At 41.6% G+C, this 15,651-nt stretch overlaps 1 protein-coding gene across 2 annotated transcripts; it reads right to left on the bottom strand.

Moving 5' to 3' along the window:
* Positions 1-35: 35 nt before the first annotated feature.
* ifngr1l (interferon gamma receptor 1-like) lies at positions 36-15,316 on the bottom strand. Of its 2 annotated transcripts, none has more exons than XM_080782315.1 (7): positions 15,050-15,316; positions 7,829-7,955; positions 7,085-7,200; positions 6,444-6,619; positions 5,582-5,777; positions 4,615-4,727; positions 36-4,162 (listed from the first exon to the last, which is right to left on the bottom strand). In XM_080782315.1, exons 1-7 carry the CDS (start codon positions 15,126-15,128, stop codon positions 3,617-3,619), a joined length of 1,353 nt encoding a protein of 450 aa, XP_080638441.1. In that variant the 5' UTR covers positions 15,129-15,316; the 3' UTR covers positions 36-3,616. The 2 variants fall into 2 exon arrangements, with proteins under 2 accessions (XP_080638441.1, XP_080638440.1); XM_080782314.1 differs by having other exon boundaries at positions 7,085-7,284; positions 15,050-15,315.
* Between the last annotated feature and the right edge of the window lie 335 nt (positions 15,317-15,651).

The following is a 15,651-nucleotide window of genomic DNA, read 5'->3' as shown; positions in this document are numbered from 1 at the left end:
TTTATTACACTTTAACTGACATTTATGCGAGAGATGAGACATCTGGAACATCACCAAACATACCTTAGTTACGTCATCAAGCATGGTGGTCCCTTATTGGCCGGTGGTGGACAACAACAACATACGCAGCCGATTACAGTACTTGCGCACTCCGCGCAAGTACTGCTTTTGCGGTTCATGTCATTACATGCGCCACTGCAGGCCAATAAGATGTATTAACGTATTTCGGTGTTGTCCGACCACCGGCCAATAAGGGACCACCATTCTTGATGACCCAACTAAGGTACTTTTGTTGATCGGCTGGGTATGTGTGTATGTAACCCTTACCACGATGTATATCGGGGTAAGAATGGTGGTCCCTTATTGGCTGTTGATGACGTAATTAAGGTATGTTTCAAGGTTGGTATAAGGTCAAGAACGGGTCTAAAGGATTTAGAACAGCAGTTGTAATAGACATTATTTAGTAGCAGTACTTGTGCAAGGCGCAAGTTGGCACCTCAACAGAGTGCATTTATAGTTTGGCTCTGTGGACACCTCTGGGTAATATGATACACACACTCCCAAGTTTGAGACCCAACGGTCAGACGCGGTCAGAGACTAATCTTGTGTGTTTGACACACGGGAGACTCAGAGATCCAATTATAGTATAGATAATGGAAGTGAATGGCTGGATCGGTCTTGTCCAAATATGGCATCAGCCTGGTCAAATGAGTCAGAGTCGAGCCACGCATTATCAGACCCTGTCATTTATTTTTGTTTTATGATCGTTGTTTATAATAAGCAAAAGCCTTCCCACTCTCATGTCACACAGAAGAGGAAGGAACTGTAAAAGGGAAACAAACATCCATGTGTGCATAAACACAAACACACTAGAGGAACTACTGGGATAGAGTCAAATGTCATGGAACACACCAACCCACGCACGCACGCAGACCCTTCCCTTCCCTTCCAGATTACTAATCTGTATTAAATGTTTGTCAGTCCAATTACTCATCATGGAACTGAGACACGTGCTACTATTCTTTAATACTGTAGATAAGATTTCATTGAAGAAAAGCTGACTGGAAAATGCACACACAGACGCACACATCTCCACCTCAAAACAAACTCTACAGCAGTTTTGAAGTAAAACATTTGCAGAAATTTAATGCGTTGGATAGAGATACCAGTAATATAGAAATGGTCCATATCAAATAAACAATGTACAGTAAATGAAAAGCGGTCGAGTTTTATGTATCATCAACAAAGGCACTTTACTGGTAATTGTCAATGACCTCATGATACATCCAACCAACATGAGATGTTGACCATTGAAAATAATCTAAAATACAAACGTCTCAAAAGACATACAAATGTCTGCAGTTTATGGACTTGATTACTACAAATGTGAGGTAAATTATGTTGTTGACCACACCAACAGGATTCAGAGTAAATATTCCTGCATGTTTCTCTCTTCACATTAATTTTGTCAAATAATATAGTGGTTCTCAAATGTTTTAGTTTAGCAGAGTTTGGTATGCATTAAGCCACGGACCCCCATGACTCTTGAGAGTGTTCAAATGGAACCAAACGGACACATTAGTTAAGGGTCCATTTTGTTCCTAACAATCAATGGTCGGGACCCCCTGGAACCCCCTCAGGTACCACTGGGGATACCCGTTACCCAGACGAACAAGGGGACATTTTCCAAGTCACAACGGAGGCACTGCTTTCTGACGCCGTTGTGAATAAATATCCACAGTGAAGGTAACCACAGAAATTAACTACAGCCAGCCATCATCTCCACATGGACAGTTTCATGAATTTATCAATTTTTAACAACTATTAAATGAAATGGCTCAAATGTGCAGTGGTGGAAAGTCACTAAGTATATTTACTTAAGTACAATTCTGAGGTATTTGTACCTTTTGAGTATTTCCAATACTTTCACTCCACTATATCTCAGAGGCAAATATTGTACTTTTACTACACTACATTCATTTGAAAACTTTAGTGTTACTTGTATTATTATTACAAAACATACATTAACCACTTCAGCCCTATATAGATTTCGGCCATTTGAGAATAGCCAATCTACAAGCTCACAATGCATTGCGATGCTTGTAGATCTGCCATTTCCAACAACAACAAAAATCTGCATAATAAGTAGCCTACTTTTAGTACATTTTAACGCCAATACTTTTGTACTTTTACTTAAGTACATTTTGAATTCCAGACTAACAGAGTATTTCTATATTTAAGTATTGATACTTTTATTAAGTAAAACCTTTGAGTAATCTTTCCACCACTGCAAATGTGTTAGCTGAATGCAGGCTATAAAGACATGACACAATACATAGCGTAGCAGTTAGATTGTGTAAAAGGACATGACCACTTGTAGCATGAATAAACCATGAGTACACTTCCCTTCTATTCTCAGCTAAGGCATCCTTTCTTCAAGATGGGGTTTGGCAATGGAGCCCATATCTGGGTCAGAAAAATAGATTCTACAGCAGTAACAAATATAATAACGTAAACAGATTTTCTAGATTTGTATGTAGTTCTTTTTGTTTCACCATCTTGTGAGTGTTGAATGTTTAATGGGCCACAATAGAAGCCATTGGCTTTTTGTGTCACCCATTTTGTAACACATCTTTAAAAAGACAGTCAATAAAATATTAAATCAATCTGCCTATATTAAAAATGCCTCTTGCACAAAAACTTGTATCTGGTCTGATAAACAACTTCCTTTCCCTTTAAGAGTAGGTTAATATCTCAGAAAGAGTGCTCAGATCAATTTCATTTAGTTACAATAAAAAAGTAGATTGCCTCTTTTCCTTTCATCTCTGAACAAAAACCAGTGTTTTAAACAGGGGGGCAGTCAGACAGATATTTTGTGAAGCCACAAGGAAATCGGGATTTCCTGAAAGTTCATATAATGGCCTGTTGTGGCGCTGTCATTGGGCCCAAAAAAACCCATAGCCCCATAGAAGTCCATGTATTTGGGCCCAACTTCACCTAGACTGTATTACCTTAATAAACATGGTCATGAATACTTTTTGCTTCCAGTCACTAGTTTAAAGTCTCATTTCTAATGTCATAATATTCTTTTTGGAAAATTATGGTCCCATTTATAAAAATATTAACATAAAGTCGCGCATGTTCTGAGGGGCGTGGCTACCGTTACAGTCTATGAACGGGATCCCCCACCCACTCGAGTCAAAATAAAAACCAACAAAGAAGAAGGGGGGAAGTCCCGCCTCGTTGTCTGGGCCAGCCAATGGGCCAGCTGGGCCCAAACGGATCTAGAAAGATGGCGACTTCCATTGCAAGGACTGACAGGCTTCATTTTACGTTCATGTTAGAACCGGGGAACGCTTTGTCCATATTTTTTACAGTCTATGGTTTTAAAGCAAGAACAAGACAAACTACAAATGTTAAGTATTGTACAGTCCTGTCGTAATTTTATGAAAATCTGCTCGAGTCTTTTAAAACAAGACCGTTAAAGACAGACTTTGTTCAGTGAAACCTAATGACTTGAAGATCCGAGGCCACATAATACTGTTTCATTTTTGTAACACATCAGTGGTAGATACATGGTCATACTCATTACTGCAACAGGTTATAAGGACAAAACTCAAAGAGTTAGGTGGGCCGAGTCATCAACCACCTCCTCTCCTGGGGAGAGTTCAACAGTCAGCCTGACACGGGGCTCGTAAGCTGATCGGCTCTCGCACCCACTCCCCCCTTTGTTGTCAACCTCTTCTTCATCCAGGGCCCTGCCTGAGTTGTAACCCGCTTCCTCATCCAGGACTTTGCCCGAGTCATAACATGACTCCTGCCCCATTTCACTTTCTCCTTGCCCATTCTCGCAAGGGGACCGGCTCTCATAGCCATCAGGGCACCCACTCCCCCCTTTGTCAACCTCTTCTTCATCCAGGGCCCTGCCTGAGTTGTAACCCTCTTCTTGAACCAGGACCCTACCTGAGTCGTAACATGACTCCTGCCCATCCTCCAGCACGCTGGACACGCCCTCGTCCTGTACCGGCGTACCAATGTGTACCTCTGGCTCTGTGGTGATGAAGACAACATCATGAACGTGCGACAGTAGAGGTAAGGTAGAGGTAGTAGAGCTCTCCACCATCTGGCTCTCTACAGTCTCCTGGCTCCTGCCGCTGAAGTCCTGAAAAACACAGAAGGAGGGAGGGAGTGTGGGGTTTGAGAGTCAAAGTTAAAGACAAGAGTATAATGACCGCAGAGTAGTAGGGCTGTCACGATCATGACATTTTACAAACAAATTGCGATTAACTTGTATTTTTGGCATTGAACATAAAGTATAAATTAACATTACATTTCTGTTTGGATTTTAGGCTTCATAGACAAAAATAGCACAGAAAGATGACAGATAACTTACAAAACAACTTTACAAAGAAATTACTTTTAAAATAGTGGAAACTGGAAATAGATGATCTACAAGCTTGCACAACATGGAAACGATTATGACTATTATGCAAAATAACTGTGATTCTCTCAAATAGATACTCAGACGAGTATATAAATATTGACAGGCCTACTGAATAAGGGAAAGAGTCTCCTCCTAACATGCATTCATAAGAACAGGATGAACGAACGTACCATAGAATCTGGAATTTTGGACGAAGGAGAGGTCAGTTTACGGAACACCATCCAGCCAATAAGTGCAATACAGAGCAATGCCACTGGACAAAGGATGGACGCAAGCATCTGATCTAGATGACAAGACAACATAGATATTTATAGATAGATTTTTTTAAACATTTTAATATTACATTATTTTTCCATCAAGAAAAAGAAAACACTATTAACCCTAGAACACTAAACCCAAATTTTGTCACACCATCACTAAATTACATTAAAAATATATTTGACACAGGGGTGAAAAATGGGTTACAAAATCGTGGGATAAAAAATACATTTAAAAGAATATATATATATATATATATATATTTGAGGACACGCACATCTAAACCTATAGGCTGGGTGCTGGATCAAAATAAACTCACAATGATGAAATGAAAAAAATCTGCACACCATTTGATGCTCCCAAAATATCTTTACTGGTAGCCAGGTAAAGTTTCGGGCTGCAGCCCTTCCTCAGGAAGGGCTGAGGAAGGAATAAAACAGATATCACGCTATCTGTTAAAATATATATTCCTAAAAAAAGAAATTTGAGTTCGGAAGGGTTAAAAAAACTAAACTATTGATATTTGCATGTGCAGCTGACGAGTCGACTTGGGGCCCCTTTGCATGCGTAGTAGCATCCCTCATTTGTCTACGTCACAAACAACCTCTGTGTGATCCATGAGTCGAAGCTATTGGTCGAAAGCCCTCGAAACCCTTTTCACTCATTGGTGTAATGGGCATCAGCTGTGGTCAACCTGTTTAAACCATTGCTTACTATGCCCATAGAGACTGCACAGTGTTGACCACTGATGTCCAGAAACAATGGGAACAAGGTCTGTCCTGCTGACCTCACATGTAATTGCATCAGTTATTGCACCACCATGTGGCGCTGATAGTCAGTTGCACTCATCCAAGACAAACATGGATGAGTGGATCTTACTTGTCGTGTCCGTAGGGGGTCCCGTGTGGGCGCAGTAATCCTGTGTAGCCTCGACGGCAATGCCATCCCACTTTCCGTTGATCTCCACACAGTGGCTCTCTGGGCTTCCGTACACTTCCACTATGCCTGTGCACACTTCGCCATCACAGACGAACGAAGGCACCAGAGCCTTATCTTTCAAGACACCCCCTTGTTCCTGTCATTTGGAGCACAGAGCTCTGTGAAATCAATGACTGCATGGACGATCTTCATGTCCCGAAGAAATGTTTTACCTTGTATTGAGAATGGTATGGGTTTTACCCAGATGCCAATGGTAAAACATTAAAACAATGGATTTCAATGTCGCCTCTCTTCAAATGGCGATGATTCACTTTTAAAGTTAGTGTGTGACATATCACAGTTCCATTTAACTTATCTATAATATCACAATACAAATTAATTCATTATGTTAACTATATAGCTTGCAGAGCAACCAGAACTATTAGAGAGCGGAGATGAAGGACACGGCAAACTAACATCTGCAACCTCATTGCTCAATGCTTTTTACTGCAAGAAACACTGGGCTCTGGCTGGAATCTGACAGGATATGTTGCAACCATTAGTCCTCTCATCTGCTGTATATATTATCTTCTATTTTCATTTATGAGAGAGTAATGTACCAATTCAAATGTCTTGTATGTTACCTGGCCAATACACAGATTCGGATTCTCCCTTACAGATTCGCCACATTTATATAGATTTTGTTGCACTCTCCAAATTTCCAGAATACAAACATACAATTGCCATCAAACAGTATCTATCCAGCTAGATTTGATTTCAAGAGCCAGCCACACTGATTTGGATGTAAAATGTGCAGTCTGACCTGGCCCTTGGTTTCGACGGTGTATCTGAATAGGCTCCGTGAAGCCTGGTGTTTTTTCTTCCTCCTCTTATTTACTGGTTCCTCCTCCTTGTCGTAGACTTTTGATGGGTGGGAGAAGCTGAAGTTTATGCCATCCTTTGAGACGGTGACATTGACAGGCGGGAGATCCAACTTGCCTTGGGGTAAACAACATTTAAATTATTAGCATACGAGTATTGCAAGCCAAACTGTTGCCTCCCACAATGCTTCAGTCACACAGTCTGGAGCACAGATGCTCTGAAATTGATTTGAGGATAAAGCAGATGCGACACCTCCTCCCCGCTTCCGTTCCGTCTGTACAGTCATACAAATTTGTACCAACATACTGTAAATAATCTATCATATGTATTTCTAATATATTATTAGAAATACAAAAATAAAATGTAAATATATTTTCTTCTGTCAAATTTTGGCAGGTGTAGCTCCAAACAGTAGCATTTGGAGATTGAGGAGTAGTTGTCTGGCTAGTGGCTGTACTGGCTACCCGATTAACATGCAGTTTTGACACTCAAATCCCAAACTCTGGAGCTCTGTGTGTTTAGCGCACAATGTTTGGGGATGATGGGAAATACAACTCTGGCACAATAAGAAGCCTAACTTACATGTAATAATCCCATCTATCGGTCCATCGAAGTAGCTGAAGGCCAGTCCATCTTCATCTTCAGAGTCAGACTCTGTCTCTCCAACCACAGCCGTCACACTCACAAAGAACTCCTCACTTGAATAACACAGTGATGTGTGACAAAGGAGTGATATGTCACAAGAAAGGTCTGGTGGCTTCACCCACAATGGCTCCGGAAAGCTGCAGAGAGGATAAACATGATGAGAAACCAATGACCAATGATGCGTAAGTGCACACAACACATGTATAGTAAAAGAAAACAACGTTTTCTTATTGTTCAACATGAACCTTATCTCTGGGCGCAACACCATGTAGACCTGGGGCGACAGGGCCTTCTCCGTGGCCGCCCCTACCCTCTGGAATGCCCTCCCCAAACAGATCCGGGATGCCCCCTCACTCCCCACCTTCAAAACCGCACTGAAAACCCACCTGTTCAGAATAGCATTCCCCGAGCTGATGTGTTTTTAACCCGTTACATGTACCGGTACTGTTTTTATTGGTTTTTACTATTATTTTACTTGTTCCCCCTCCGGCCACCACACATGTAAAGTGTCTTTGGGTATTAGAAAAGCGCTATATAAGTCCCAGGTATTATTATTAGACTGGTGAAGATCTCGTGTGCACAGTGTTTTTGGATTTCGATGACGTCACACCATCGAAGCAAGTGTTGCGCGCACACACACACACACACACACACACACACACACACACACACACAACTTACCCTTCTTTCTGCCTTATATCTATGCGGAATTTGGCCTGTCGGGACTCTAGGGAGGGCTGGCTGTAGTTCCAATAAAGAATATTCCGGAAGTTGTGGCACTGCAACGTCACATTGGTTGGGGGAGGCACTGTGGACGAAGACGGTATTTAAACCTTTACTTTTCAGTCACCAAAAGGAAACTACTTATGTTAAGCATCCTGTGGGCCTTCCACAAAGCATTTGAATAGCACCTGCCGCCTAGCACCGGCTACAACAGCAATGTGATGGTGATATAGAAGTGGCTATTTTACACAGAAATCAAAGTAATAAAGATCCCATGTGATGGAATGGTATGACAGCAACTCCCAAAAATACACTGCAACAACTGTTTAAATCAGTCTTTGTTTAATGTGAGGTGCAGGGACCTAGGGTCCTCAGGGGTAAATGATTGCTAGTTAATCTTCACCATCATTACATGTAGAAGTACATATACAATAGCTAGAGAATAGATAACTATCCAAGTACACTATAGGCTATTTTGATATTTTATTTATTTATTCACTGCTCTCTCTCTAGAACTATTACTGTACAGACCATAATTAAGGAATTCTAAACTTCTAAAATTCTAACAAGATTAATTTTTTAAAGGGATAGTTCAGATTTGTTTTAACTTAAGCTGCATGAAATACTTTCCATTAATATAGTGGTTGCTTAATTTACTTTTACTGCGTGGCCCCAGTGCCCCCAACAAAATGACCGGAACTACTTAATATTGACCAAAACCAGAGCAGAACTCCTACCACGGGACTTGGGCAATCAATTAATACAGTTGCAACCACTATATTAATGGAAAGTATTTCATACAACTTAAGTTCAAAAATCTGAACTATCCCTTTAATTGAATCTATTTTTATGATCATGGATCACAAGCCCTTTCTTTTGTGCTTGAACACAGAGTAGACCGTTATATACAATGATATAATACAACTCTTATGTCAGTGTCACAGTCACCTCATAATTGTATGTCACTTTAGCACCTGTGTGCACCCCTCATTCAAAGGATTTAGCTCATAAACTGTATTTGTAGTAATCCTGTGACACCAGAAATGCCCACTAGAGGTCAGTCGTGCACTGCTAGGGAATTACACAGCTGCTAAATTGCATAATTCCTTCCTGAAACACAATTCCCACAATTTCTACAACTTTTTGGTATGGTCTGAGAAAACCCTAAATTTCCCCAGACCCCTGCAGCAAGTGTAAAAAAAGATATAGTCAGCATTAAGATATGAACCGTCTTTTCTATAATGGCTTCAATAGATCTTTCTACGGCATAGTCCAACCGACAGGAGGATTCTAACACAAAGCACTTGATTGCATGGATCCCCCCCCTCTCCCATCTTTTCTCTGTTGTGTTCACTGTCCATAAAACACTAAAGAAGGAAAAGCCAATATGCTTCAGCCATGGTGAACTGCAAGGTGTAACTGCTCTAATGTGTGAGAAGAAAAGAGGAAGAGCTACTACGTAAAATGCTTTAACCACTTAGACCCTGTCTTTCTCTCTAAACGTGCCAGAGTTGGCAGTAGACTGCTGAACAAGTACAACAAGCTCACAATCTGACTTGAAGAATACGGATTGCTAGATGGGTCTAAACATCACATTGCTTTGGTGATAATGCTTGATTAAAATACCATAATGTAATGGGAGCATGATCCAGTGTGTTTTTTTTTTTCATATTCTCTAGTCTGGATGAAATGTTGAGATTGTGTCAACAGATTAAAGGGAAGAGGCCAGTATTGCACAATTCTCTCTACTATTAACAACATGTTTTGGCCTCACACACGGTCTTCATCGAGGCAAAGGAAGGAACTAGAAAGTCAAACAGTACTGGAAGAGAGATAAATTGCAACACATTTCCTGCCACCCTTGCACAAGTAGTATGGTCAGCCACTACTTGGCCAGCCACTACTTCCTGAGAGAAGACCTTTATAGAAGTAGCTGTGATTCAGACTTTACCCAGTCAGAAAACAAGTAAACTTGACTGTACAGTCCACTTTCCTGTACACCAGTGGTTCAAGGGACCCATAGGGTTCCTTGAACTTTTAAAGTTTGAGAACAACTGCTGTTTTCACTAACATCAACACACACAGGCTGGAGCCTGGGATAGAACCACAAAGCTAGCGAGCGAGAGCGAGAGAAATAGAAAGAAATAGGTGTGAAGAATCAGCTGCAGTGTAGAGGTGATAACCTAACCACAGCAGTAAAGATGGTTGGTTACACAGCTGCCACCAAAAGCCCAACACACAACCACATGCAGAAGCCACGTTGTCTCTTATCTGTGTGTACATGATAACATGTTAGCTTACAGGAGTGGAAATGGGCTGCTGTGATGGCTTTTGCACCTTTTTTTTTTTTTTTACATAGAGCTCAGCCATGTCATAGTTCAAGAAACATTACATTAACTAAATTTGCTCATTCGCAGCATTGGCAATGTGATTGTGTATAGTGAATTTGATAAGTGATGTAATTGTAAAAGTTGATCCAGAAACACTGCTCTCAATTGCATCCACTTGACTTGTGCGCTTCGTTTGGCAGGTGTGAAGGCTCATTCGAATTCTGGTGCGGATCAAACAAACGCATTCTAGATCGCAAAAAAACGGGGGTCTCGCTTCACTTCCAAGCGCACCAGAGGGCGTATCACCACAGGTGTGAATGCAATCTCATCAAATAACAGATGGACTAAAGAATGTGCCATTGTGGGATGAAGAAGTTGGTATTTGGCACACGAGGAGAAAGGAGAAGGCATAATTAACGATAAAATGTATCGTTTGCAACAGTCAGTCACTCTTATATGATAGTCTGTTTCTAGCGAAAATGTAACTAATACAGTAGCAGTAACAATAGCATTTTCTCTTAGTCAGTATGAATGCCACAGACGAAAAACAGTCTAAGTCCACACTATTTATACATAATGTATAAATGATAGATAAGGGGTCAGGACAACGAGGCCTTTTCGTGGAGGGGTCAGAATGGAATTTGGACGATTTGTTTATTTTTCAAACACAGTATGAGGCAATCTAAAATCCCCCTATAATGCAAATAAAAAGTACATGAACCCGTGGATTTGCGCCCTCTACAGATATTGACGATCACATTTATCAAATGCTGAAAGTTACACACAATAACACTGCAGTGTACAGGATATTTAGCGAGAGAATGGATTCATTTAAAAACATCACACCCGTGTGAAGTGAGTGGTGCAACTCCATGTGGGGGTCCCTGGCAGTTCCAGACCCACAGGACCACCGCCAGGGTGCCGGCCCGGTTCCGGTGAGCCGCCCCACGTCCGAAACGGTAGAGAAATGAGAGTTACCATATGGGGGTCTCTGGGCGTCCCCGGGGAGTCCCCGGGGGGGTCCACGGAACATCCAGACCCCCAGAAACGCGCCCAGGGGGGCGGGCCGATTCCGGCTAGCTGCCACACGTCCGAAACGGTTGAGAAATGACAGAGTTACAGTGTAGGGGTCCCTCTACTACTGTACCCTTTACTGTACAGTTAGTGTGTGTGTGTGTGTGTGTGTGTGTGTGTGTGTGTGTGTGTGTGTGTGTGTGTGTGTGTTAGGTTGCGCACAGGTGGTGAAAAACAACCATGCTATTTTCGTGCTCATACCCACCCACCCAGCCACACACATAGCTCCGTAAGGGAGTGGTTGCACCACTCAAAAAATGTTACATAGTGCTCTAACTTAGAAAGTTAGAGCTATGATAATTCTGCAGTCAACTAACATTTAGTATCTCCTCACATAGCCCTTAAAAGCAGGAAGTGAAACCACATACTGGTCAGACCCGCAAACTATTGGCAAGATGCCTTCATTGTTTAGGCCAAAGTGAGTGGAGAATTGTTTTGTAGAACAAACACTGACACTGCTCAGTACATTTGAGCCTGGTCAGGTGCCTTCTTTGACAATGTTGGGACATATCTCCCATGTAATGGTGATTCTTTATATCGTTTCCAGCCCATAGACCCCGCCCAGAGTCTGATAATCAGGCTAAGATGTATATCCATTTCAGTTCATAAAGAGGCACCTGCAAGCTGAATGGAATCATGTGATTGGCTGAATAAGGGTTTGAGGGTTCTCTCATGATATACTGTAAGTAACGATAACATATATACTGTCTAACAATGTCTCCAAACTCCAAAGTGAGTGACACCCAACCACAGTCACAACACCAGAGCGAGCAAATAAAGTACCGCCCAAATGTATCACAAACATGGTAAATAATGTATTGTATTCTACGATCTGCCATCATAATGTGGAATCATCCATCACTGGCTTCTTTCAAAACTTGCCTGAAAAAGCTTTGTTGAGGAAACTACAAGGAGATCCCCTTGAGATGAGGGGTCATACACTCATAGTACACTCACTGCAGCCGAGCCTCCCTTTTTTCCTATTCTTTTTTAATGACATGTTATGAATTAATATTCTATGTTCTGTTGACGAATTGAATACATAAGACCACAATGGAAAGGCCAAATGTCATTGACCAAGTTACTACCAGATAGATAGACAGACCTCCATATTATCGTTTGTGCATGTTTTCTTTCTTTAAGATGACAAAACTGGATGGGCAATAGCATAACCACAAATGGAAACCTAACAAACAGCCCGAAATGTATCTCCTCCATACAAATTAATGTACACTGTTCCAGCCTGGTGCATCTGCATAACACTACTAATTCATCCTATTACCACCACGTCCAGAACACAGACATTCATAGTACTGTGTAGTGCACATTCATGTTTATCACATAAACATAGGTTATATATATAGCCTAATAAGTCTGTGACTTTGCTAAACTGACTGTAGCACGAATCGTCATGCTTACCACAAACATAAGGTGAGCATAGGTCCTATGTTTCCCGGTCAAACATAGGTTAAATATAGCCTTAGGCCTAATGTGACTTTGACAAACTCTCCACCACAACACAGTCACTGTGTCACGAATACTCCTACACACAAGACAAAGCGTGCCACAACTTCACTTCACACACACCAGACTCCTCTCTGACACGCTGAACTGAAACTGTGGTCAGACAGTTTACCACAATGCCAAGTACCATAACAACAGACTTTATAGGTAACTTTTATTTTTTTATATACCAGCCCAGGCACGGCAGGCAGTTCCCACTTAATTAACAAGCGTTTGCAGCAATTGTACTTATCTACATCTACAACTTGGCTGGTATAGGGTGGGTACACCACCAAAAAGGCTGCTGCTAATTTCCCACACCAATAAGAGGTTTTATCAGTCCGGCATGCTAAGACATAGGCTTGCTAGGACTCTAGGTCACACCAGAGTGTGACCTAGAGTCACACTCTAGGTCCTAGAGTTACGATATATTACGACCTAGAGTTACGATATTGAGGGGGCAGAAAGCGAGCGCTCGAGTGCTGTTCATGCAGCCAGGAGAGGGACAAGCTGGAGTTTGAAATAAATTGTTTTCAACTAGGGTGGCCGAAATAAAAGCAATTTTAGGCATGTGTGTAACATGCTAACTGTTTTAAAGTATTGTACAGTAACAACTAAAGTCTCTGTTTATGTTGTACGATTACTACAAAACAATCTAAAATGAAGGGATTTAAGATCATTAAAGCTGGGCTGTTGCCTGGGTCCAATGCATTTCTGCAGGACTTGTCCTTATTTGTTGTCCCTATTCTCAATAGAGGACTGGCCCCATGAAGTGAACAGAGTTTTCGTAACTCACACTGGACGCGTTTTGACATTTGGCCTTTCCATTGTGGTCCTACAGTATGTATTCAGAATATCATAACATGGCATTTACAAATAATACAAATGGCTATATTTACAGAGGAGAAAGGGGAGGCTCTGCTGCAGTGAGTGTACTATATGACCCCTCATATCAAGGGAATTTATGTCTATCTCCTTATAGTTTCCTCAACAAAGCTGATTCATGTCCTTTAAATGGCCGGGTCACACGATCACTGCTGGTGACTCATCATGCACTTCATGGCTAGTTAAGAAAGCAGATGGATCACTAGCTCTGGTCCATAGCCTGCTCTTGCTACCGAGCTATGGATCAGGTCTAAGCGAACTTGCCCCTAGCCGCAATTTGCAACTCTAGATTTTTTTTACAATGGGCTGAATCTAGAGTTGCAATACCCTCCATCCACTTCCTATTCATCTTTTTTGGTTTGTGATCTGCTGGTCTTAAATGACGTTAAACTCACCAACATTGCAGCTGCAGTCCAAGCTTGAATTATCCTCTTTCAATCTGCCAAGCTTGTTTTTCATAAAAATCCCCCGTAGACATGTCCAAAATATTCCAAGAGTCAAATTTCGAGCCGCCATTTTGTATTTTTGCAACGTGCCGTAAAACAAGACGTGAGGGGGAGCGCTTGTTTAATAGAAGTGCGTGATGGGGCGTGGCACTGCGTCGGCCTCTTCTTTGGGTGTCTTACCGCTCCCCCTCACGTCTTGTTTTACGGCACGTTGAAAAATTACAAAATGGCAGCTCGGAATGTGACTCTTGAAATATTTGGACAGAAAGTAGCTCATAACATGTCTACGGGGGATTTTTATGAAAAACAAGCTCGGCAGATTGAAAGAGGATAATTCAAGCTTGGACTGCAGCTGCAATGTTGGTGAGTTTAACGTAATTTAAGACCAGCAGATCACAAACCAAAAAAGATGAATAGGAAGTGGATGGAGGGTATTGCAACTCTAGATTCAGCCCATTGTAAAAGAAATCTAGAGTTGCAAATTGCGGCTAACTTGCCCCATGGCTTGTGGTGGTCTGAAAATCCCTGGCTCAAAGTAACTCTTATCTTGTACAAATGCAAAATCTAAGGTGCTTTACCCTGCTGCCCCACTTGTCCCATTTGTCTGCGGAAAGAAATTACAACCAGTAGGTTGTATTTATTTTCAATAAATAGTGTTTTGATGACTCTCGTAGAGTGATGATGTCAGAATCGATAAATACATACGACTACGAGTGTCTACTCTAAATCTTAGGCTAACCATAACCTACTGTTCATGTGTAGCATAACATAATTTACTACGCCTACGAGAGTCTACTCTAAATCAAATGTTCGTGACATATGCGGCAAGGTTGTACATGTGTACAAGCTTGCAAATCGGCAACTTCCCACGTTGCATCAATAAATCTGACTTGAGTCATAATGATAACAACTAACGAGAGGCCAGACAGTTGGGTACTTACCGAAGTTACCGATGCTGGCGACCGCTGGTGTTGAAAACAACACTAATAGGGCAGTTGTTATTGTCAGCGTGTGCTGCATTTTAATAGCCACACTCTGACTGTATCTTAAACAAATAAATGCTATACCACCGTTGCTTATTCATATATCTAAATGCATCACAGCGACATGTATATTTGTCTCGTCGTGTGGTTGTCAACAGACAACATCTCCCACAGTCCACTTCCAAAGAAAAACGCTGGCAGTGGTTTCCTGTAAATGGAGAAAACGCCTGAACGACGTCACCGCACATTGCGGCGAAAGGAGTCGAAGGATCCTCCCACACGCGTGCGCGCGCGCGCACACGCACACACACATGCACACACTGGACGATGAAAACACAGGATCCAATACAATCTATGATCCAATCCACACACGTGACACGAATCACAGTCAATCATCAATTCTTAATTATATTTGTTGTTATTTTTCATGTCATGAATATGAATTGAATACCCAGGACCTGGGTGAATGGAAACAGAACGCAAGGGCTTTTTTCGGTATCCTTTTGGACTAAGACAGTGTTTGACTGTACTAAATATGTACCGTTTACATTTCTGCCAAT

Source organism: Protomyctophum bolini (assembly GCF_963924005.1).
Source record: "Protomyctophum bolini genome assembly, chromosome: 14".
Taxonomy (NCBI): Eukaryota; Metazoa; Chordata; class Actinopteri; order Myctophiformes; family Myctophidae; genus Protomyctophum; species Protomyctophum bolini.
This window is presented reverse-complemented; position numbering and strand designations above follow the sequence as displayed.